Source organism: Coregonus lavaretus (assembly GCF_964263955.1).
Source record: "Coregonus lavaretus genome assembly, chromosome: 34".
NCBI lineage: Eukaryota > Metazoa > Chordata > Actinopteri > Salmoniformes > Salmonidae > Coregonus > Coregonus lavaretus.
This window is the reverse complement of record NC_140021.1, coordinates 29,708,411-29,732,566: the sequence shown is the minus strand read 5'-3', so window position 1 is coordinate 29,732,566 and position 24,156 is coordinate 29,708,411. Positions and strand designations below refer to the sequence as shown.

Sequence of the window (24,156 nt, the reverse complement as noted above, 5' to 3'; positions counted from 1 at the left end):
GGGCATCAGGGGTGTTACCTGCAGCTGTCTCATCTGATGGAGCTGCAGCCGAAGGTCAGAGACATTCTTCTTGAACTGGAACAGGTTGGCCTGAAAGGGGGCAGAGCCTGGTAGTGCAGGGGTGGAGCCAATCTCAGAGGGGGGCGCGGCACTTTTGGGTGCTAGGATAGGGGAACCTCCTGAATGAAATCAAATCAAATAACCACATTTAAAACCCCTACAAGCTAGTCAGTTCTACAACGGTGTAAACAAAACTCCAAAGAAAACAGAGTTGGATAGACAGCTCACTTTCCATAAAGATGAGCCCTCTATCCAACTTTATGAAAACTGATTTAGAACAATGGAATCAAAACAATAACGGGTATGTGAAAATGCATCTAAATCCATATCATTGAATTATTCATAATGTAGGCTATGCTGTATGCATCTACAAGTACACAAATCTCTTCCACAATGTGACGGAAACTTGAGCAACACTGCAGATTTTGGAGGAAGCAGGCAATATACTACTCCCTCATTAACTGCAAAGGAAATACCACACAGTCAAAAGTGCACAGGCACGTAAAAAGTTAACATGTCATTGCTCTCCTCCTCTGCAATTGAATGGAGGGAGTCATGGAGTAATGTTTTCTCTCCTTTTCACCTTCTGCTTTATGTCTGTCTATGTCCTAAAAACCACCCTATTCCCTATGTAGTGCACTACTTTTGACCAGGGCCCATAGGGAAGCAGGTAATACATAGGGGCCCTGGTCAAAGGTAGTGCACTATATAGGGAATAGGGTGTCATTTGAAATGTAGCCTCTGTGATTCATTGGCCTGGCTAGAGCTCGCCTCACACGTCTCCGAACACATTCCCGACGCCCGCGTTGGTTCCTGATTTAATATTTAGAATGTTTAGTAATAAGGGCCTGTGGTGTCTGCCCACAGTTGCCGACCGCCAACCTCACCATGTCTGCATCCCAAATGGCAGCCTATTCCCTATGTAGTGCATTACTTTTGACCAGGAACTATTGGGCTCTGGTAAAAAAAAGAGTGCATTGTATTGGGAATAGAGAGTCATTTGGGACACAGACCATTTCAATCACTGTGAGGAATGGGAGACAGGAGACGGATTCGACCGCCGTCGAAAACAACCGCCAGACGTCATGTCCTCTGACCTTGGAGACTGTCAGACTGACAAGAGAATGACTTTAAACATGCTATGCCCTCTGCAGCCTGCATTGACAGTAACTCAAGTTGAATTAAATTAAGCTGTTCCTCACATTCAAAGTGTAGTAGTATGACCTTTGAACACTGACAGATCAGATGTCGAAGATGTGGGAGTGGCACTTTAAGTTCCATTGCTGCGTTGTAAGCCACTAAAGTCCCTTAGCGAAAGTGAAAAAGTCCCTGTCCAGTGTCAGATCAATGAAAAGAGTGGAATGTTCTGAGTGAATGAGAGAGCGAGAGAGAGCGAGAGAGAGCGAGAGAGCGAGAGAGCGAGAGAGAGAGAGAGCGAGAGAGCGAGAGAGAGAGAGAGAGAGAGAGAGAGAGAGAGAGAGAGAGAGAGAGAGCACTCTAAGCTCCCTCCAAACAGAGTTGATCTGCATCCCAAATGTTACCCTATTCCCTATATAGTGCAGTACTTCTGACATGGCCCATCAAAAGTAGTGCACTATAAAGGGAATAGGGTGCCATTTGGGATACAACCATAGTACAGCCCTGCTTTTGGGCTAAAGAACACACTGCTATTGTCACTGTGTAATCCCCCTCCAACATTCACCACAGTCCTCTCAAAGTGGATGACAGCGGCATAGACCTGAAGTGCAGGTTCGGAAGAGAGCAGTTCCTGTGTTTCACTGTCTGCGTACCAAATGGCACCGTATCCCCTTTATAGTGCACTACTTTTGACCAGGCCTCTGGTCAAAAGTAGGGCACTATATAGGGAATAGGGTGCCATTTAGAATGCATGCACTGTTTGGAGACAGAGCATGTTTTTGTGATGGAGATTATGAAGTAACAACAGGGCCGTCTTTGAAGAATCAAGAGAAATATGTAAATTCTTCATGTATTTGAAGCGGGGGAACGATAAACGAAGGGAAATCCTGTGAGACATGAACAGTCTTTTTGATGTTGTAGAGATTTAAATTCACTCACACACAACGTGACAGCAGATTGTATCAGCGTGGAGTAAGAAGAAAAAGAAGAAGAAGTGTATCGCTAAGATGTGAGGAACTGGTTCAGCAGCCGACACATAAATACCGCTCTGTTTTCGTTCCGCCACCCTCGAGATTGCATTTCTTTTATCGAACCCACATCTGCTGACCGTTAGCTAGACGAGATTGAATCATCTTGGCGGGGATCAAGAAATAATACATCTCTCTTGTTTTTCAGCAGCACATATTAGGTTTGTTGCTTTTGTATGAGAAGAGAGGATTTGAGGGGAATATCAGTTGGCGCAGAATAAAGTAGCCTGACTGACTGACTGACACACATTAACATGAGAGACTTGTCTGTGGAATGCATCATGGGGGAAACATGGATATGCAACAGAAAACTGTATCGTGAAGTAGATCATGGGTACATCCCAAATGGCACCCTATTCCCTATATAGTGCACCATTTTTTACCAGGCCCCATAGGGAAACCCACGGGGGGGGGGGGGGGGCTCTAGTCAAAAGTAGTGCACTATTTAGGGAATAGGGCACCACATAGGGATGCAGATCATGATGTGATACATGCAGAAGGGTAATAGTGGTCCTGACCTGAACTGTGTGCACTATGAACCGGAGACGCTTGTCTTGATGTCTTCATGGGTCGTTCGCTACACACACACACACACACACACACACACACACACACACACACACACACACACACAGAGACAGACACACAGACAGGAAAGGGGAGAAAGAGACATTACGACCCATTAATTACGGTATAAGAGACTGAATACAAAACCTTGGGCACTGTCCTTGAGTTAGGGTTCATACATATTAGTAAAAGCATTATAGACGTACAGACAGCCATACAGTATGGTTGGACAGACTGACATAGACGGACAGGTTAACATGATGGCTGTTAGGAGCAGTCTGTTCCCATAGTAAGTCATTCCCATTTTCATTCCAGTCATCGTGCTTTCATTGATATTGTTAATTGTAAACTCAAGCAAACACAGTTAGCACAAGATCTCCACAGAGTAGGTTGAAATGCAAAGGTAAACTTCAGCCAGATCAACCAATAGAGGCAGCCATTTTGGAGAATAAATTGAGATAATATCAGACCCCTTGTCCACCCTATTTCCCCCTGACAATGTTCCGTTTACCTAAACTGGATCAGATGGCTAAAAGTGAGAGCTAGTTTATCTGCTATTGTCTTTTTCCACTTTGGCTGGGGCAGCCTGGGCTTATCTCGGAGAACTCAATGTCCCAAGCTGCCTCACTTCTTCATCTTCTCGCTTACCTGAGAGCCTCGTTGGTGCCACTAGTGTTTGGGGACTTTAAAAGTGCATGCTGAACAAGACCAGTCAAGCTGGCAATCTGTTGCTCCATAGCCTTCATTCGCTCTCTGCAGGAAACATCAGAAAATCAAGCTTTTAAAAATGGGGCATACTAGGAGGTGGCATTATGACATTTAAGTTAGAAGTACTTTTTAAGTTAGGAGTTACTTCCTAAATACTACCTGCATTGTTTCCATGCTAGATTTTGTTGCTTAGAGATCAAATTAGCGATATAAAATAAAAAACATAAGGAGTAAGTCATGTACTGGATATTGAGAATAGAAGTATAATTTATTTTCTATCTTAGAACATTTTATGAATACTTTTATAAATACTTAATTGATTTGTCAAATAGATGGGTTTCTGCTATATAAACAACAGTTAAATACACATTTAAAGCAATATCTGGCCAAAAGTAAGAGTTCCAAGCTGTCAAACTACCGTGAAGTGGTAGGTAGGAAGGTAGTGAAGGCTCCATTCAGGCAAAAATAAACTTTATATCCCAGCTTACATGGTCTAATAAATTCAACCACTTCAGAATGGCTGTTTTGCCCTCCCGGAGTCTGCCTGGAATAGTCTAGAAAAACAAGAGTGGGCTAGTCTGAATTTCTGAAAACAAGACAGGGCTGTCTAGTAGATTTAGCCCAGAGGTTGAGATGAGTTGAGATGAGTTGGACCTTAGTGGGCACATTGTGGATAAAACAATAGACTGTGTCACTGGTGGCTGGCGCCTGGACGAGAAAGAGGAGACAAACTCATCAATTCTCATATTACTCTGGCCGGACCGGCAATGTGAAGAAAACCAAGCACAGGGGGTGAATAGGGATCCTTAGGCTTGGTGATTGCTTGGTGACCAGTGAGGCTCAGACATAGAGGAGCACTGTCTTTTCACGTCATCACATATCTAATGGCTTGTGAGGGGAGGGGAAGGGAGCTGGATGGGGCTAGATGAGGACAAGAGAAATGACTGTGATCCAGATCGTGCTGTATACTGCGCCCAGACATTGTACTGTAGAGAAACAGACACTTAGCTATGTCTCCCAGGGCACTGAAATGCAAAGCCTAAGATATAAAAGTTTATTGTACCTATATAGCCATTATAGAGCACCGTGCCTATACGGAATGGTCTGTAAGTACAACTCATGCTTGAAGGCCACTCCGTAGTTATAGAGTATAAAGTAAGTGAACGAAACTACCCTGTTTTGGGGTTACGTGCCTTGCTCAAGTGAACATTGACAGATTTTTCACCTAGTCAGCTTGGGGATTCAAACCAGTGACCTTTTGGTTACTGGCCCAACGCTCTTAACCACAAGGCTAGCTGCCTATGCGGGCCCTGGTCAAAAGTAGTGCACTATAAACGGAATAGGGTACCATTTGGGACACAGCCATGGTGTTTGTGCCATGCAGGTGGTCCTAATGATCTGTTCCCCCTGAATCGGCTCTCAGAAAGCCCAGGTCTTATCCAACCAACCTGGTCAATATTTGCTTTGGTTTTCCTGAGCAGTACACACATAGCCCCCTCACCCCCATAGCCATCCGGTCTAACGCATTCCAATCAAAACACATATGACTGTATGGCTGGAGTATGTCCCTCATGCCCTCTCCTGTGTTTGTGTGTTCTGTCCTTCAGTGAAACAGAACAAGCCAAGTTGAAATAGCCGCAGAAATGACTGCCGGAGTGCAGGGCTAATAGTCGATCTACACGGGCATGCAGACAGAGAGTTATTGATATACAGTCTGAATAGGAGGCTTGAAGTGCTATTCCATTACTGCAGTGGCTTGGTTTACAGTGTCAACTATGTAGCACTGAGTAAACCAACTCTCTTCAACTTCTCACTCCAAGGTTTTAGGATTAGGAATAAGCTATTCATATAAATAGAGCTGGTCACACACACAACCCTAATTGATCTAGATAAAAGACAATAAGAATATTCATAACCATAATAGTGTTATAGCCCACTGTGCTAAATGTGATGACCTTGACAGGGCGGACCAGACACGCAGTGTGTGTGTGTGTGTGTGTGTGTGTGACAGGGGAGATGTCTCTGCCCTGCAGTGGTGATGAGGAGAAACAGTCTGAGCTAAGATTAAAACAGAGCAGCCCACGGTTACTGTTAGGGTGGTGCAAGGATGCAGTGTTAGTTAATCTATGCCCTCATGCAGTATCATACCCTTTCACTGAGCCCCCACCCCACCAGTCCCACCTCAGGTCCCCCGGGTTGGCTTACCGTGTCTGGGGATCGTTGGCTGGCGGGATAGGGCCATGACCCTGGATGTCCGGGACAACTGGAGACGCCACGTTGCTTCTGCTTTTCACCACTTCATCCTTCCTGAAGGAATGGCGAACGGGCGAGGAGCACTCCAGGGGAATGCCGCTGGGAGGGGGCGGCGCCCCGTGGATGTCAATCATCCTCACCTCTGCCATCCTGTGGGGTGAGGGGGGTGGGGTCTTGGAGCCCAGCGTAGGCAGCTGGCTGTCTCCGTACTTCCTGGACTTCTGGCGGTAGAGTGAAGGCTGCTCCATGGCCTCGGTGGGGCTGTGCCCGCTGTAGGCACTCGTGGAGCGGATGGAGGCGCGGTGGTATCCGGCCAGGCTGCCGTGGTCCACCATGTCCCCAGGAGGAGGGTGCCCTCCATGGGCAGGACCGTGGCCCATCCTACCCTCGTTGAGGAGCAAGTATGGGTCAGTGTACAGCCCCTCTCCGCCCCTCACCAGGCTGGGACTCATAGCACCCAGGTCCTCGTCGGGCTTGACGTCCCGCCTCTCCAGGATGGCGCTGGGGCAGGGGGACACGGATCGCGCGGGAGGGGTGGCGTTGGCGATGCGCTCCCGGGGCATGGTGGCATTGCCGGGCATGGATCCCAGGCGCGGGCCGTAGGGGATCCGTGAGGGTGAGGGGGGCATGGAATGGGCCGTGGGTGGGGACAGGGAGCCCTGCATGGGGTGGTGTGGAGGGGGGCCCATGGAGAGCTGTCGCATTGGGGGGTGCTGGCCATCTCTGCTGGCGTACATCACCTCTCTGTGCATCTGGAGGAAGAGTGAAACAAAAAACACCAAATCATGTTATTACTACGTTACACTTACGTTAGTTGACCATGTTTACCAAACATAGTCGAGTGTCACAGCCCTCAGGCAGTCAGCCATGACACCTCCCTCTGCGCGTCTAGGAGCTAGAGCTCTGGTTTGTTGTATACCCTGCATCTCTGGAGAGAGGTCACCCCCAAACACACCATGGCTGCATCCCAAATGGCAATCTATTCCCTATGTAGTTCACTAGGGCTCTGGTCAAAAGTAGTGGAATAAATAGAGAATAGGTTGCCATTTGGGATGCAAACCATTACGCTCTAACCCAGCCAGGACGGTTGGTTTTCAACCACGTTTAGAGAAAAATAATGTCACATTAGCACATTCTCAGAGTGAGAAATCAGTTGACCTTAAGTTCTGTTAAGGCCACAGGGATTTTTTCCCCCCTATCAATATTTTACTAACATTTCACAGCCTATACCCTCAGGCTTCTAAAATAAGATTTGACATGAAAACCAGTTTTTTGGATACGATTTTTTGATATTTAAAAAAATCCCTTGAATAAGCAGGATATTCGCATTAACTTTAAAGCTAGGTGCTTACCTTGAGGGTTTATTTTAAGGTTCATGCAAGCTTGTGAGCTCAATTGCCACAGGTTGCTGATAACAGTGTGCCTTTTTAAAACAGCCAACGTAAAAAACACTGAGAGAGAAGGATTTCAACTTTGTGCCTATAGGCAGGAAAGAAGTAGCTGGTGAATTAGCAACAGGTGCCGTCGTCGTCTGGCACAACCTTTTTAAACAGGCAGCTGGGACTGCATTGAACCACCCATGAAGGACCCCAGAGTACCTGTGGACTGAAACTATGAAATTCACTTCATTCAACTACAGCTGGGTTAAAGGAGAGGCATGACTGGAGCAGATATATGGATTTAAAAGTCAAACGTGGAGGGCAGAGAGTATGCAGAGATATTTATACGCAGGAATGCATGGTTAACTCACTGTCAGGTTGTGAGAGTGAGTTCATTTCTTCCGGATGCACTACTACTGCTGTGGTTCAGTGGTTTTTGTGGCCAGCCACCTGCTTTGGTGGAAGCTAACGTCAATGTAATTATCTAATCTGACTCAACAAAATGCTTCTTCATAATTTACGTGACTCCTTAATCTGCTACAGTAGCCTGGGGTTACTGTAGCTTGAAAGCAGTCTCCCACTGTACTGTACATACTATTTGTCAACGGCGCAACTTTCACTGGGGACGGGGGGGGGGGGGACCTGTCCCCCCACATTCTGAAATTGCATTTTTGTCCCCCCCAGTTTTATCATAGGAATGTGATACAAAACGAGGCAACGGTGTGCTTTAGGACCATGCAGACGCCTACGAGCGGTCGGGTAGGCTGTTTGGACTGTATGTCCCCCCCACTTCTAAAACCAAAGTTGCGCCCCCGCTATTTGTATACAGGCATCCAAGTGTTCACAACTACCTGTTGAGTGTGTCAATACTGGCAATCCCAATATTATGCTCTCAGAAGTCATGTTTTTTTACACATGGCCGAAATGGTGGCTATTGGAGCTGTTTTGTATACAGTGCTTTCTTCGACTTGGCTACTATTGTGATCTCTGTCGACGTGTTTTGTTGTTCGTACTTGAATAATTCACTTTCATCCCCCTGTTCTCGTTGATTAAATATGAATCCCATCATTTAGATGATTTCATATGGTGACTGTTTGATTCCCCACTTATGACTACAAAGAAGTCTCTGAAGTCAGACAGTTCAAATTTGCCCCTGCCAAGGTGGTAGTCATTGTATAAGAGAGAGATATTGCCCATAAACCGTCATCATAACAATGAAAATCCCTATTAGCTCATCCAAGGACTGCAGTGGAGACCAATACAGATACAATAAGTCTCACTACTTCTCAATCAGAACTCCTGATTCATGTGGGTGTGTATCTGGCCTGGTGCAGGACTCTAATAGCCTGATGTAGTACTCATATGAAACTGGATTGAGCAGACTTTATGAGACCCTCCTAGACATACTGTCCTTCTAATGAGAACCTTAAGGAGGCAGTGGAAAGAGAGAGGTCTCTGAGCCAAAAGTCCACATGAGCCAAACTCAAACCAAATGTTCCCCATTTCACTGCATGTTCTCCTCACATCTTCAGATGTATTTATTTATTTATTAAAAGGCAATGTTTTATATGTCTGCGGACAAACCTGGACCTCCTGCCTTATAACGTCATGATATTGAAAATGCAATGTGGTCTTTCAAGAGGATGAAAGGAATGCATAGATCAGGTACACCATCTGTTTATGATTCACAAACAGCATAGAACAGCTGTGCTTGACTTCATACAACTACTTGGTGCTTTTCCTTTGTCAGGATGTGTATGCAGTACTATTTCCACCTTGCAATTATCCTATCAAACCAAAACAGTTTTAACATTGAGCATTCCATAAGAGACGTGTGAAAATATTTGACTTCGACAGTGAGTGTTTGAACTCAGTCGCTTGTGCTTTCCAATTTTCTCTATTACATGTTGTTCAATAGCCTTTGAATAGAAGATTCATATTTATAGAAAGTGTGTTTTCACTTATCAACCAATGAGTGAGTTTGTCTTTGTTGGCTGTGGATCCAGCCCAGTCTGAGTTTTTGTTCAGCGATACAGGCTTTTCACCTCTCACACACATCAGCTGTCACACCCTCCCCATTGCTGTTCACTTTTAGAAAGAACCATTCAGCAAACACTTAATCATTTCTGAAAGATAAAAACATGATGGTATTTTATAGAGTATATATTACTTAATGCATGCTCATTGACACTCTTTAGAATACCCCCTTCTAGATTTAGATTTGTTTTTTTCACAAGGCCTTCTTTTGAGGGGCCTAGTTTTACTCTAATACAATGGCCTGCAAGTCAAATTATGCTGGTTTGCAAAGTGATGTGTAATTCCTAATGGAATCCAGCCAGAGTGGGGATATTCAACATTTGGAATTTTTATTCACACGCAACCTGCATTCAGAATGACTGCCAGGGTTGGGAACACTAAGATATGAGACTACATTAAACATCTAAACTGGAACAACCATTTCAGTAACGGGTGCAATAAGTCCAAGTAACAGCAATAGTTTAGAAAAATGTATATTATTTATATTTGAGAAGCATAAGATTAATTAATGAATCAATGTACATGCAAAAACATAGATATTGAAACAAACAATTCTAAAAATCAACCTCCAATAGAGCCTGCTGGGAAATATGATAATGATGGGCGTGGTTTTGTTTCAACTCTGGTTATTAACACCAACACTGGGGTTCTTTTACACCATTGAGTGTTAATTTAACTCTTTACTGAGCAATCGGGGGAGAAGGGCCTTGGTCAGGGAGGTGACCAAGAACCCGATGGTCACTCTGACAGAGCTCTAGAGTTCCTCTGTGGAGATTGGAGAACCTTCCAGAAGGACAAACATCTCTGCAGCACTCCACCAATCAGGCCTTTATGGTAGAGTGGCCAGATGGAAGCCACTCCTCAGTCACAGGCACATGACAGCCCGCTTGGAGTTTGCCAAAAGGCACCTAAAGGACTCTCAGACCATGAGAAAGAAGATTCTCTGGTCTGATGAAACCAAGATTGAACTATTTCGCCTGAATGCCAAGCGTCACGTCTGGAGGAAACCTGGCACCATCCCTACGGTGAAGCATGGTGGTGGAAGCATCATGCTGTGGGGATGTTTTTCAGCGGCAGGGACTGGGAGACTAGTCAGGATCGAGGCAAAGATGAACGGAGCAAAGTACAGAGAGATCCTTGATGAAAACCTGCTCCAGAACGCTCAAGACCTCAGACTGGGGTGAAGGTTCACCTTCCAACAGGACAACGACTCTAAGCACACAGCCAAGACAACGCAGGGATGACTTCAGGACAAGTCTCTGAATGTCCTTGAGTGGCCCAGCCAGAGCCCAGACTTGAACCCGATCGAACATCTCTGGAGAGACCTGAAAATAGCTGTGCAGCGACGCTCCCCATCCAACCTGACAGAGCTTGAGAGGATCTGCAGAGAGGAATGGGAGAAAGTCCCCAAATACAGGTGTGCCAAGCTTGTAGCGTCAAGCTTCTACCCAAGAAGACTTGATGCTGTAATCGCTGCCAAAGGTGCTTTAACAAAGTACTAAGCAAAGGGTCTGAATACTTATGTCAATGTGATATTTTTGTTTTTTAGCAAATTAGCAAAATTATCTAAAAAACTGTTTTTGCTTTTTTATTATGGGGTATTGTGTGTAGATTGATGAGGGGAAAAAACAATTTTAGAATAAGGCTGTATCATAACAAAATGTGGAAAAAGTCAAGGTGTCTGAATACTTTCCTGTATATTAAGTAATTTTAATTTTAATTATTTTAATTTTTTATCCAACCACAGCAGCCTGCTCTCAATGTTCAAAAATAATTTAGCCACAGATGATCAATTGTTAAAAAAAAATTACTGTGGATTAAGTTTTATCACAAGCACATACAGGTATCAGGTATATGCCAAAATAACACCAACATAAAGTGTCTTAATAGGGCATTGGGCCACCACGAGGTACCAGAACAGCTTCAATGCTCATTGGCATATATTCTACAAGTGGACTTAAACCATGCCAGGAAAATGCACACCACACCATAACATATACAGTTGAAGTCGGAAGTTTACATACACCTTAGCCAAATACATTTAAACTTTTTCACAATTCCTGACATTTAATCCCAGTAAAAATACCCTGTCTTAGGTCAGTTAGGATCACCACTTTATTTTAAGAATGTGAAATGTCAGAATAATAGTGGAGATAATTATTTATTTCAGCTTTTATTTCTTTCATCACATTCCCAGTGGGTCAGAAGTGTACATACACTCAATTAGTATTTGCTAGCATTGCCTTTAAATTGTTTAACTTGGGTCAAACGTTTCGGGTAGCCTTCCACAAGCTTCCCACAATAAGTTGGGTACATTTTGGCCCATTCCTCCTGACAGAGCTGGTGTAACTGAGTCAGGTTTGTAGGCCTCCTTGCTCGCACACGCTTTTTCAGTTCTGCCCACAAATGTTCTATATGATTGAGGTCAGGGCTTTGTGATGGCCACTCCAATACCTTGACTTTGTTGTCCTTAAGCCATTTTGCCACAACTTTGGAAGTATGCTTGGGGTCATTCTCCATTTGGAAGACCCATTTGCAACCAAGCTTTAACTTCCTGACTGATGTCTTGAGATGTTGCTTCAATATATCCACATAATTTTCCTTCCTCATGATGCCATCTATTTTGTGAAGTGCACCAGTCCCTCCTGCAGCAAAGCACCCCCACAGCATGATGCTGCCACCCCCGTGCTTCACGGTTGGGATGGTGTTCTTTGGCTTGCAAGCTACCCCCTTTTTCCTCCAAACATAATGATGGTCATTATGGCCAAACAGTTCTATTTTTGTTTCATCAGACCAGAGGACATTTCTCCAAAAAGTACGATCTTTGTCCCCATGTGCAGTTGCAAACTGTAGTCTGGCTTTTTTATGGCGGTTTTGGAGCAGTGGCTTCTTCCTTGCTGAGCGGCCTTTCAGGTTATGTCGATATGGAACTCGTTTTACTGTGGATATAGATACTTTTGTACCTGTTTCCTCCAGCATCTATACAAGGTCCTTTGCTGTTGTTCTGGGATTGATTACATACATCTCTAGGAGACAGAACGCGTCTCCCTCCTGAGCGGTATGATGGCTGCGTGGTCCCATGGTGTTTATACTTGCGTACTATTGTTTGTACAGATGAACGTGGTACCTTCAGGCGTTTGGAAATTGCTCCCAAGGATGAACCAGACTTGTGGAGGTCTACAATTGTTTTCTGAGGTCTTGGCTGATTTCTTTTGATTTTCCCATGAAGTCAAGCAAAGAGGCACTGAGTTTGAAGGTAGGCCTTGAAATACATCCACAGGTACACCTCCAATTGACTCAAATTATGTCAATTAGCCTATCAGAAGCTTCTAAAGCCATGACATAATTTTCTGGAATTTTCCAAGCTGTTTAAAGGCACAGTCAACTTAGTGTATGTAAACTTCTGACCCACAGTGAATTATAAGTGAAATAATCTGTCTGTAAACAATTGTTGGAAAAATTACTTGTGTCATGCACAAAGTAGATGTCCTAACTGACTTGCCAAAACTATAGTTTGTTAACAAGAAATTTGTGGAGTGGTTGAAAAACGAGTTTGACTCCAACCTAAGTGTATGTAAACTTCCGACTTCAACTGTACTTTGTATCCCTCATTTACTCAAGTGTTTCCTTTATTTTGGCAGTTACTGGTATGCCTACAGTCGGGAAGGCCGCAGTTTGGGAAGCATGCGTTCCATATATACAACTTGTTGCGTTGTGGCCATAGACATATAATCCATAGAAGGGTTTGTATAACCGCTTACCATGGCAATTTGACTGTTAAACTCATGGGTACACTAGCAATGGATGCCAGTCCTGACTTGAATGGGAACTGCCATCTATGGATTATATTTATTTGGTTGGTTGCGGCTGTCGGTTTGCATTTTACAGATTTCAAAATACAATCACGGGAAAACCGTACAGTTTGGAAAGCAAACGCCTACTGCTGAAAAGAGAAGACTAATCTGTCTGTAGAACCGATATACATTTTTTTTCCCTCAACAACTCCCAATTCTTTGCTAACAACATCTCTATTTTTCAAAGTACCTCATCTTGAGATAAGCTATTGGCACGACGAGCGCATCAGCCATCACCGTGAGTAGCCTATGGCTTAATCTTCATCAGAGTGCCACTGGAAATAGTATTTTGTAGCCTACTTTAGCCTATGAAATACTGCATATTTCCTCCTAATATTGTACAATCTGTGTGTCGCGTCATTGGCCTGAGCTACTGTTTGAATTCAAGACCAGATTGATCTCAGTTTGTCAGTCAGAGTAGCCAATAATTTTGGTCATTTGTGTAGTATAAAAAAAATATTCAGATGTCTTCTGTCATGTAAATAACGTAGAATTGCATGAAATTCGTTTTTTTAAAGGATGATTTTTTTCTGGACCTATAAAAAATAAAATAACCCCGGGCCTATGATTTCTTAATCGGCCATGTTTACAGTGGTCATTTAACTCTTGAACCAACACTAGAAATGTTACACAGAAAAATCAACACTAGTTAACACTGGCCAATTTGCTGTGTGCTATGAAAGGGACACATCAGCAGGTTTCCATACATTTCAAGAACCTGTTAGAATTCTGAAGAACCGTAGATGCCACGTCAAGAACCCCACACTTAACTCAAAGGTTCTTTATCGGGCGAGAGTTCTCCAAGGAACCTTAAGAGCTGAGGAAGAACCATTTAAGAACCTTTATTTTTTCAGTGTAGATAGATGACCCTACGCAGTGTTTTGCTGCTTTCGGACTCCGAACATTACAAACAACACCGAGTATTTTTAGCCTAGAATAAAACAGTGATGCATAAATAGGCTACTTGACTGTCAGGCATATGTGGCTTATGTTTACTGCAAATTATGTGTTTTATTCCATCACCTCTGTTACAATTCCCTGATGTAAATGAAACAGCCTGACTGGATGCAAGCCTACTGATTAACTGTTGTACACACACACTGCGGAAACTGTCACCGTATGAGCATGGCTACCGCTAACTTATTTAACCCCACTCATATATTTAACCCCCAAAACATTGGGAAACAATCTGTTAGAGGGAAATAAAACTAATGGAGACCAATAGCATACATTATTATTCACTGACTTTACTGTGGATAGACAGCATCAATGCAGTGTGTGTGTGTATGTGTCTGATACTTTATTTAGAGAAGACAGTACACTGCTTAGCCCTACTGAGACGTGCAGCAATGTTCTTCCACTCCCATCAAACACTGTGTTTGAACAGGTGCAGCACTTATTTGATCATCGTTCTGTATTTGCCCTTTTCCTAGTATGCCAGGGTTTGCTTTCACAATGAAGAGAAACTGCTAACGAGTGGAGGCATCAGAAAGGCTCTTCTGTCTCGAACATGTTCTAGAAAAACATCTGTACTCTCAGCTTCACATCTGTCAGGAATAAAGCCACTGTTTACCTTGCCTGTGTGTGTGTGTTTGTATGTGTATGTGTGTGTGCGCTTCAGTATTAAAATGTATGACTTTGCCCAGTCTGTATTTAAAGGGCACCCTGCCATAAGCTAATGGCTCAACGGCATTGAAACAACAGATCATTCATACAGGTTTACAGTCATTATATTGTATATAATGGTAAAAAATTGGCATGGATCAATGTTGAATGAATTTGATTAATTTGTCAAATTCAACCAGAAAGTATTTGCACACCAGCCACTACAAATATCCACTTTAGTTTTCAGAATACTACAGTGCATTCGGAAAGTATTCAGACCCCTTGACTCTTTCCACATGTTGTTACGTTACAGCCTTATTCTAAAATTGATTAAATCGTTTTTTTCCCTCATCAATCTACAGACAATACTCGATAATGACATAGCAAAAACAGGTTGCAAATTTATCAAAAAAATAAAACGAAAATAATATATTTACATAAGTATTCAGACCCTTTAAAATCAAATCACATTTTATTGGCCACATGCGCCGAATACAACAGGTGCAGACATTACAGTGAAATGCTTACTTACAGCCCTTAACCAACAGTGCATTTTTTTTTTGTTGAAAAAAGTAAAATAAAACAACAACAAAAAAGTGTTGAGAAAAAAAGAGCAGAAGTAAAATAAAATAACAGTAGGGAGGCTATATATACAGGGGGGTACCGGTGCAGAGTCAATGTGCGGGGGCACCGGCTAGTTGAGGTAGTTGAAGTAATATGCACATGTGGGTAGAGTTAAAGTGACTATGCATAAATAATTAACAGAATAGCAGCAGCGTAAAAATATGGGGTGGGGGTGGGGAGGCAGTGCAAATAGTACGGGTAGCCATGATTAGCTGTTCAGGAGTCTTATGGCTTGGGGGTAGAAGCTGTTGAGAAGTCTTTTGGACCTAGACTTGGCACTCAGGTACCGCTTGCCGTGTGGTAGCAGAGAGAACAGTCTATGACTAGGGTGGCTGGAGTCTTTGACAATTTTGAGGACCTTCCTCTGACACCGCCTGGTATAGAGGTCCTGGATGGCAGGATGCTTGGCCCCAGTGATGTACTGGGCCGTACGCACTACCCTCTGTAGTGCCTTGCGGTCGGAGGCCGAGCAGTTGCCATACCAGGCGGTGATGCAACCAGTCAAGATGCTCTCAATGGTGCAGCTGTAGAATATTTGGAGGATCTGAGGACCCATGCCAAATCTTTTCAGTCTCCTGAGGGGGAATAGGCTTTGTTGTGACCTCTTCACGACGACTTGGTGTGTTTGGACCATGATAGATTGTTGGTGATGTGGACTCCAAGGAACTTGAAGCTCTCAACCTGTTCCACTACAGCCCCGTCGATGAGAATGGGGGCGTGCTCAGTCCTCTTTTTTTCCCTGTAGTCCACAATCATCTCCTTTGTCTTGGTCATGTTGAGGGAGAGGTTGTTATCCTGGCACCACACGGCCAGGTCTCTGACCTCCTCCCTATAGGCTGTCTCATTGTTGTCGGTGATCAGGCCTACCACTGTTGTGTCGTCGGCAAACTTAATGATGGTGTTGGAGTCGTGCCTGGCCATGCAGTCATGGGTGAACAGGGAGTACAGGAGGGGACTGAGCACGCACCCCTGAGGGGCCCCTGTGTTGAGGATCAGTGTGGCAGATGTGTTGTTACCTACCCTTACCACCTGGGGGCGGCCCGTCAGGAAGTCCAGGATCCAGTTGCAGAGGGAGGTGTTTAGTCCCAGGATCCTTAGCTTAGTGATGAGCTTTGAGGGCACTATGGTGTTGAATTCTGAGCTGTAGGCAATGAATAGCATTCTGTTGGGGCGGTATGCAAATTGGAGTGGGTCTAGGGTTTCTGGGATAATGGTGTTGATGTGGGGCGGCAGGTAGCTTAGTGGTTAAGAGCGTTGTGCCAGTAACCGAAAGGTCGCTGGTTCTAATCCCCGAGCCAACTAGGTGAAAAATCTGTCGATGTGCCCTTGAGCAAGGCACTTAACCCTAATTGCTCCTGTAAGTCGCTCTGGATAAGAGCGTCTGCTAAATAATGTAAATGTGAACCATGACCAGCCTTTCAAAGTACTTCATGGCTACAGACGTCAGTGCTACGGGTCGGTAGTCATTTAGGCAGGTTATCTTAGAGTCCTTGGGCACGGGGACTATGGTGGTCTGCTTGAAACATGTTGGTATTACAGACTCAGTCAGGGACATGTTGAAAATGTCAGTGAAGACACTTGCCAGTTGGTCAGCACATGCTCGGAGTACACGTCCTGGTAATCCGTCTGGCCCTGCGGCCTTGTGAATGTTGACCTGCTTAAAAGTCTTACAAACATTGGCTACGGAGAGCGTGATCACATAGTCATCCGGAACAGCTGGTGCTCTCATGCATGCTTCAGTGTTGCTTGCCTCGTAGCGAGCATAGAAGTGGTTTAGCTCGTCTGGAAGTCTTGTGTCACTGGGCAGCTCGCGGCTGTGCTTCCCTTTGTAGTCTGTAAAAGTTTTCAAGCCCTGCCACATCCAACGAGCGTCAGAGCCGGTGTAGTACGATTCAATCTTAGTCCTGTATTGACTCTTTGCCTGTTTGATGGTTTATCTGAGGGCATAGCGGGATTTCTTATAAGTGTCCGGGTAAGAGTCCCGCTCCTTGAAAGTGGCAGCTCTACCCTTTAGCTCAGTGCGGATGTTGCCTGTAATCCATGGCTTCTGGTTGGGGTATGTACGTACGGTCACTGTGGGGATGACATCATCGATGCACTTATTGATGAAGCCAGTGACGGATGTGGTGTACTCCTCAATGCTATCTGAAGAATCCCGGAACATGTTCTAGTCTGTGCTAGCAAAACAGTCCTGTAGCTTAGCATCTGCGTCTTCTGACCACTTTTTTATTAACCGTGTCACTGGTGCTTCCTGCTTTAGTTTTTGCTTATAAGCAGGAATCAGGAGGATAGAGTTATGGTCAGATTTGCCAAATGGAGGGCGAGGGAGAGCTTTGTATGCGGCTCTGTGTGTGGAGTAAAGGTGGTCTTGTCACGCTCTGGCTCCGGGACTCTGTATGTTGAGCCAGGGTGTGTTCGTTCTGTGTGGGTTGTTTCTAGGTTGGGTGTTCTAGGTTGTTGTTTTCTGTGTTGGCCTAAGTGACTCCCAATCAGAGGCAACGAGTGTCAGCTGTTTGCTGGTTGTCTCTGATTGGGAGCCATACTTAACTGTCTGTGTTTCACTTTGTGTTTGTGGGTTTTTGTTCCGTGTCGGTATGTTTAACCGTGGACTTCACGAATCGTGTTTTGTTTGTTACTTTAATTTAATAAAGTCATGTTTGGTTCACACGCTGCGCCTTGGTCTACTTCGCTACAAGACGATCGTGACAGAAAAACCCACCATACAACGACCAAGCAGCGTGTCCAGGAACACACGCAGGAGGTGACTCTGGTGGATGTCCTCCTCGGTTGGGGGCAGATTACCGAGGAGGAGGCCGTCCGGTACCGGAGGGCAATGAAGGGGGAGACCCAGGCAGGAGAGGAGCAGCGGCGTCAGCAGTGCCATCGTCGGACGGACGAGAGGCACCCCCAATAATTTTTTAGGGGGGGGCACACGGCATGGGCGACTGGGCAGCAGGAGGCTGCCACAGGGCGAAATAGGAGAAGAGGAGAGAAGGCCACCGGGTTTTGGGGGCCAGAAGGCAGGTTGGCGGAGCCTGGATGGAGAGCAGAGCCAACTCCCCGTACTCAGGCATGGCAGCATGAGACTGGGCAGGTTCCGCGGTATGCGGAGCTGCGCACTGTGCCACGAGTGTGCCGGCTCAGCGCTCGGGGCCTCCAGTGCCTCTCCTCGGTCCCGGATATCCTGCGCCAGTATCACGTGCTGTTATGCCAGTACGGGTACACAGCCCTGTACGTCCTGTGCGGATGCCTCACACAGAGTGTGTGAAGGTAGGCATTCAGCCAGGACGGGTTGTGGCAGCTCTTCACTCCAGGTCTCCTATCCGTCTCCATAGCCCAGTCCGGCCTGTTCCTGCTCCACGCACCAAGCCTACGGTGTGCGTCGCCAGCCCTGCCCGGCCTGTCCCTGCTCCACGCACCAAGCCTACGGTGTGCGTCGACAGCCCTGCCCGGCCTGTTCCTGCTCCACGCACCAAGCCTACGGTGTGCGTCGCCAGCCCTGTCCGGCCTGTCCCTGCTCCACGCACCAAGCCTACGGTGTGCGTCGACAGCCCTGCCCGGCCTGTTCCTGCTCCACGCACCAAGCCTACGGTGTGTGTCGCCAGCCCTGCCCGGCCTGTCCCTGCTCCACGCACCAAGCCTACGGTGTGCGTCGACAGCCCTGCCCGGCCTGTTCCTGCTCCACGCACCAAGCCTACGGTGTGCGTCGCCAGCCCTGTCCGGCCTGTCCCTGCTCCACGCACCAAGCCTACGGTGTGCGTCGACAGCCCTGCCCGGCCTGTTCCTGCTCCACGCACCAAGCCTACGGTGTGCGTCGCCAGCCCTGTCCGGCCTGTCCCTGCTCCACGCACCAAGCCTACGGTGTGCGTCGTCAGCCTGGTCCAGCCCGTTCCTGCCACTCGCACCAAGCCAGGGGTGCGAGTCGTCAGCCTGGTCCAGCCCGTTCCTGCCACTCACACCAAGCCAGGGGTGCGAGTCGTCAGCCTGGTTCAGCCCGTTCCTGCTACTCGCACCAAGCCCGGGGTGCGAGTCGTCAGCCTGGTAAGACCGGTCAGCTGCTCCACAACGGAGCGTAAGCAATCCGCTCCGTCAATGTCCAGTCCAGATCCAGCCGGCGGGGTCAGACCGGACCAGGGGCGCTATGGGGGGTTGATTGGAGGGTGGTGGGCAAGGCCGGAGCCAGAACCGCCGCCGAGGAGGTATGCCCACCCAGCCCTCCCTTGTTTAGCCCTTATTGAGGCGCGGTCGCAGTCCGCGCCTTTAGGGGGGGGTACTGTCACGCTCTGGCTCCGGGACTCTGTATGTTGAGCCAGGGTGTGTTCGTTCTGTGTGGGTTGTTTCTAGGTTGGGTGTTCTAGGTTGTTGTTTTCTGTGTTGGCCTAAGTGACTCCCAATCAGAGGCAACGAGTGTCAGCTGTTTGCTGGTTGTCTCTGATTGGGAGCCATACTTAACTGTCTGTGTTTCACTTTGTGTTTGTGGGTTTTTGTTCCGTGTCGGTATGTTTAACCGTGGACTTCACGAATCGTGTTTTGTTTGTTACTTTAATTTAATAAAGTCATGTTTGGTTCACACGCTGCGCCTTGGTCTACTTCGCTACAAGACGATCGTGACAGGTCTAGAGTTTTTTTTCCTCTGGTTGCACATTTAACATGCTTGTAGAAATTAGGTAGAATGGATTTAAGTTTCCCTGCATTAAAGTCCCCGGCCACTAGGAGCGCTGCCTCTGGATTTGCGTTTTCCTGTTCAGTTATGGCCTTATACAGCTCATTCAGTGCAATCTTAATGCCAGTATTGGTTTGTGGTGGTAAATAGACAGCTATGAAAAATATAGATGAAAACTCTCTTGGTAAATAGTGTGGTCTACAGCTTATCATAAGATATTCTACCTCAGGCGAGCAAAACCTAGAGACTTCCTTAGTATTTGATTTTGTGCACCAGCTGTTGTCTTGCCGGAGTCAGCCGTTCTATCCTGCCGATGTAGCGTATAGCCCGCTAGCTGTATGTTGTCCATGTCGGCGTTCAGCCACGACTCGGTGAAACATAAGATATTACAGTTTTTAATGTCCCGTTTGTAGGATAACCGTAATCTTAGGTCATCCAATTTATTCTCAAATGATTGAACATTGGCTAATAGGATTGATGGAAGAGGCAGTTTACTCGCTCGCCGTCGGATCCTTACAAGGCACCCCGACCTACGTCCACGATATCTCCATCTCTTTCTCATGTGAATGACGGGGATTTGGGCCTTGTCGGGTGTCTGTAGGATATCCTTCGCGTCCGACTTGTTGAAAAAAAAATCTTTGTCCAATACGAGGTGAGTAATCGCTGTCCTGATATCCAGAAGCTCTTTTTGGTTATAAGAGACGATGGCAGAAACATTATGTACAGAATAAATTACAAATAACGCAGAAAAACACACATAATAGTACAATTGGGTAGAGGGCTGTAAAACGGCAGCCATCTTCTCCGGCGCAGTACTTTGTTGAAGCACCTTTGGCAGCGATTACAGCCTCGAGTCTTCTTGGGTATGACGCTACAAGCTTGGCACACCTGTATTTTGGGAGTTTCTCCCATTCTTCTCTGCAGATCCTCTCAAGCTCTGTCAGGTTGGATGGGGAGCGTCGCTGCACAGCTATTTTCAGGTCTCTCCAGAGATGTTCGATCGGGTTCAAGTCCGGGCTCTGGCTGGGCCACTCAAGGACATTCAGAGACTTGTGCTTAGGGTCGCTTAGGGTCGTTGTCCTTTTGGAAGGTGAACCTTCGCCCCAGTGGGAGGTCCTGAGCGCTCTGGAGCAAGTTTTCATCAAGGATCTCTCTGTACTTTGCTCTGTTCATCTTTCCCTCGATCCTGACTAGTCTCCCAGTCCCTGCCACTGAAAAACATCCCCACAGCATGATGCTGCCACGACCATGCTTCACCATAGGGATGGTGCCAGGTTTCCTCCGGATGTGACGCAGGCCAAAGAGTTCAATCTTGGTTTTATCAGACCAGAGAATCTTGTTTCTCAAGGTCTGAGAGTCCTTTAGGTGCCTTTTGGCAAACTCCAAGCGGGCTGTCATGTGCCTTTGACTGAGGAGTGGCTTCCGTCTGGCCACTCTACCATAAAGGCCTGATTGGTGGAGTGCCGCAGAGATGGTTGTCCTTCTGGAAGGTTCTCCCATCTCCACAGAGGAACTCTGGAGCTCTGTCAGAGTGACCATCGGGTTCTTGGTTACCTCCCTGACCAAGGCCCTTCTCCCCGGATGCTTAGTATGGCCGGGCAGCAAGCTCTAGGAAGAGTCTTGGGGGTTCCAAACTTCTTCCATTTAGGAAAGATGGAGGCCTCCGTGTTCTAGGGGACCTTCAATGCTGCAGACATTTTTTGGTACCCTTCCCCAGATCTGTGCCTCAACACAATCCTGTCTCAGAGCTCTATCGACAATTCCTTCGACCTCATGGCTTGGTTTTTGCTCTGACATGCACTGTCAACTGTGGGATCTTATATAGACAGGTGTGTGCCTTTCCAAATCACGTCCAATCAATTGAATTTACCACAGGTGGACTCCAATCAAGTTGTAGAAACATCTCAAGGATGATCAATGGAAACAGGATGCACCTGAGCTCAATTTAGAACCTCATAGCAAAGGGTCTGAATACTTATGTAAATAAGGTTGTTTTTTATTTGTAATACATTTGCAAAAAGTATGGGGTATTATGTGTAGATTGATGAGGGAAAACATTTATTTAATCCATTTTAGAATAAAGCTGTAACGTAACAAAATCGTCACACCCTGATTTTGTAGTTTATTTTGATACATTGATCTTTATGGCATTTTGTAATTGTATTTTGTAATTTTTGCCCATCCCTGGATGAGATCAAAGTCCATAGCCTAACTCATATGTTCTGTGTTAAAGGGACAATCTAGGATTCAAACAACATCACAGTGGTCACCGCCTTTTAAAGAGACAGGCGACTTCAACTCAATCGCACACCAGTGCCTAGGCCAGAACAAATATACTCAAACCTGTGCGCATGTGTGTGTGCAACCTGTGTGTGAGTGTGTGTGTGTGAGTGTGTGTGTGTGTAAGACAATGTCCATAGGTCTCTTGGAGTAGTCCAGTAGTCTAGTAGTCTAGAGAGACAGACAGTGTGTGAATTGCTCCTGAGGGTTAAACAATGACAGAACTGATAAGACAGTTCATGAGAACTGGGTTGCGTAATGTTACGTATTCATGCAGTGTGTGTGTTCACTTTTTATAACACTGCTCATAAAATATGTCTACTCCCTGTTAAACAGTCAACAGTAGTGCGATCAATAGTTATTTCTTGAGTTTTCTGCAGTAGTTGTTTTAGAAATAGTGGCTTCTCCTTTGTGTCCTATATGTTCCAGTCATTTCAGTAAAATACTTTACAGTGTATGCATACATAGGTAATAGAGGCAGACTGAAGCACAGTTTCATAAATAAGAATCAATCAAAAGTAGTCCCTAGACCTAACACTCAATGCTACTTTACTCTACTACTAAAGAAAAACACTACAGAATCTGACAACACACTCCACCTCCCATAAAGCAAAGCTGCCGTCTCCCAACAAAGACGCAATGCATTATGCTGGGGCTCATTGAAAGGGTTATTGTGATTGTAATAACTGCAATAATACTCCTGTCTGTGTCCCAAATGGCACCCTATTCCCTATATAGTGCACTTCTTTCAACCAGGACCCGATAGGGGTCTTGGCAAAAGTAGTGCACTACACAGGGAATGCGGGCCATATTCTGCATGGCAATCCACATGGACACTCCTCTTGGCTAGATAGATAAAGCATCCAAGAGGATTAAGGAGGACAGGGGTCAGTTGATCAGAAAGGATTTGGGGAAGAACACACGAGGAATGAGGTCTTTGCGCGTTAGTTCCGTTACATCAGCAGGAAACCAACATGCGGAGAGCAGGCGACAGCCTTGTGGGAGATTAGCAGGAGATTGGAGAAGAATGGACAAGGAAAAGCCCCGTGAATGTAGTTCAATTCTTTTCGGAGAGCTGCGCTAAAGCACACACAAGGCTCCCTCGATCCCCCCGAAATTAGGCACAGAGAACAGAAGACCCCCCATAAACAGATTACGGAAGACGGGGGGAGGTTGGGGGTCATTCCTCTACCCAGATGCTGAGAAGGAGGGATGATAGGTAGGGTAGGAGAGAAGAGGGTAGAGGAGGATAGGAGGAGAGGAAGAGGTAGGGCCCCCATAGACTGTGTTATTTATACATTAGACTGACTAGACTGGCCTATACTGGAGCTGTCTCCGTGGGAATGGCTGGCATGTTGCCCATAATAATACCCATCATAAATACTGTACCTTTTTTACAAAAGCACCACAGCAGGTATGGACTTAGAATTAGACTCTTTATCTTCCTTTGCTCAGACAGGAATTAAAGATGTACTATGCAGAAATCGCTCCGCCATTTCCTGGTTGCCAAAATTCTAATAGTTGGCCTAATTTCAGTTTATGTGACAAAACAAGCAAGTACAGTGTAGAGAATCATTGTGCCATCTAAACCGCTGTGAAATATATTTTCCATTAAAAAAAGATTGTATTTTCAGCTGTTTGAAGCTGGTGTCAAAAAAAACGAAAGTAAAGTACTCACCCTGGCATCCCCGTTGGTGGGTCTTGGGCCGTGACTGAAGGCTTGTGCGGGGTCCTTGTGGTACACCTTCAGGCAGGAGTGATCCACGATATTCCTGTAGTGAAAAACATCCAAAGTTTGATGAGGAGCCCAGATTATATCACTATCGGACAGCGGTCTGTCTCCACTAGCCCTGGGACTCCTATACCGAGACATTGGTGTGTAATCTGACAAGGCTATGTCATACACAGTACGTGGTCTGGTGTACTGACTGTACACTGGCTGAGACATCACGGTGCTGTGT

The 24,156-nt window shown here is 45.9% G+C and overlaps 1 protein-coding gene across 1 annotated transcript in view; it reads right to left on the bottom strand.

Annotated features, from left to right (window-relative positions):
* The window catches only part of kiaa1217 (KIAA1217 ortholog), a 138,275-nt gene that overhangs the window by 15,643 nt on the left and 98,476 nt on the right, over positions 1-24,156 (bottom strand). The window contains exons 5-9 of the mRNA XM_084151864.1: positions 23,874-23,967; positions 5,706-6,505; positions 3,441-3,545; positions 2,744-2,802; positions 19-179 (exon numbers count right to left, since the gene is read on the bottom strand). Coding sequence (XP_084007990.1) covers positions 19-179; positions 2,744-2,802; positions 3,441-3,545; positions 5,706-6,505; positions 23,874-23,967 — 1,219 coding nt within the window. The remainder of the gene's footprint in view (positions 1-18; positions 180-2,743; positions 2,803-3,440; positions 3,546-5,705; positions 6,506-23,873; positions 23,968-24,156) is intronic.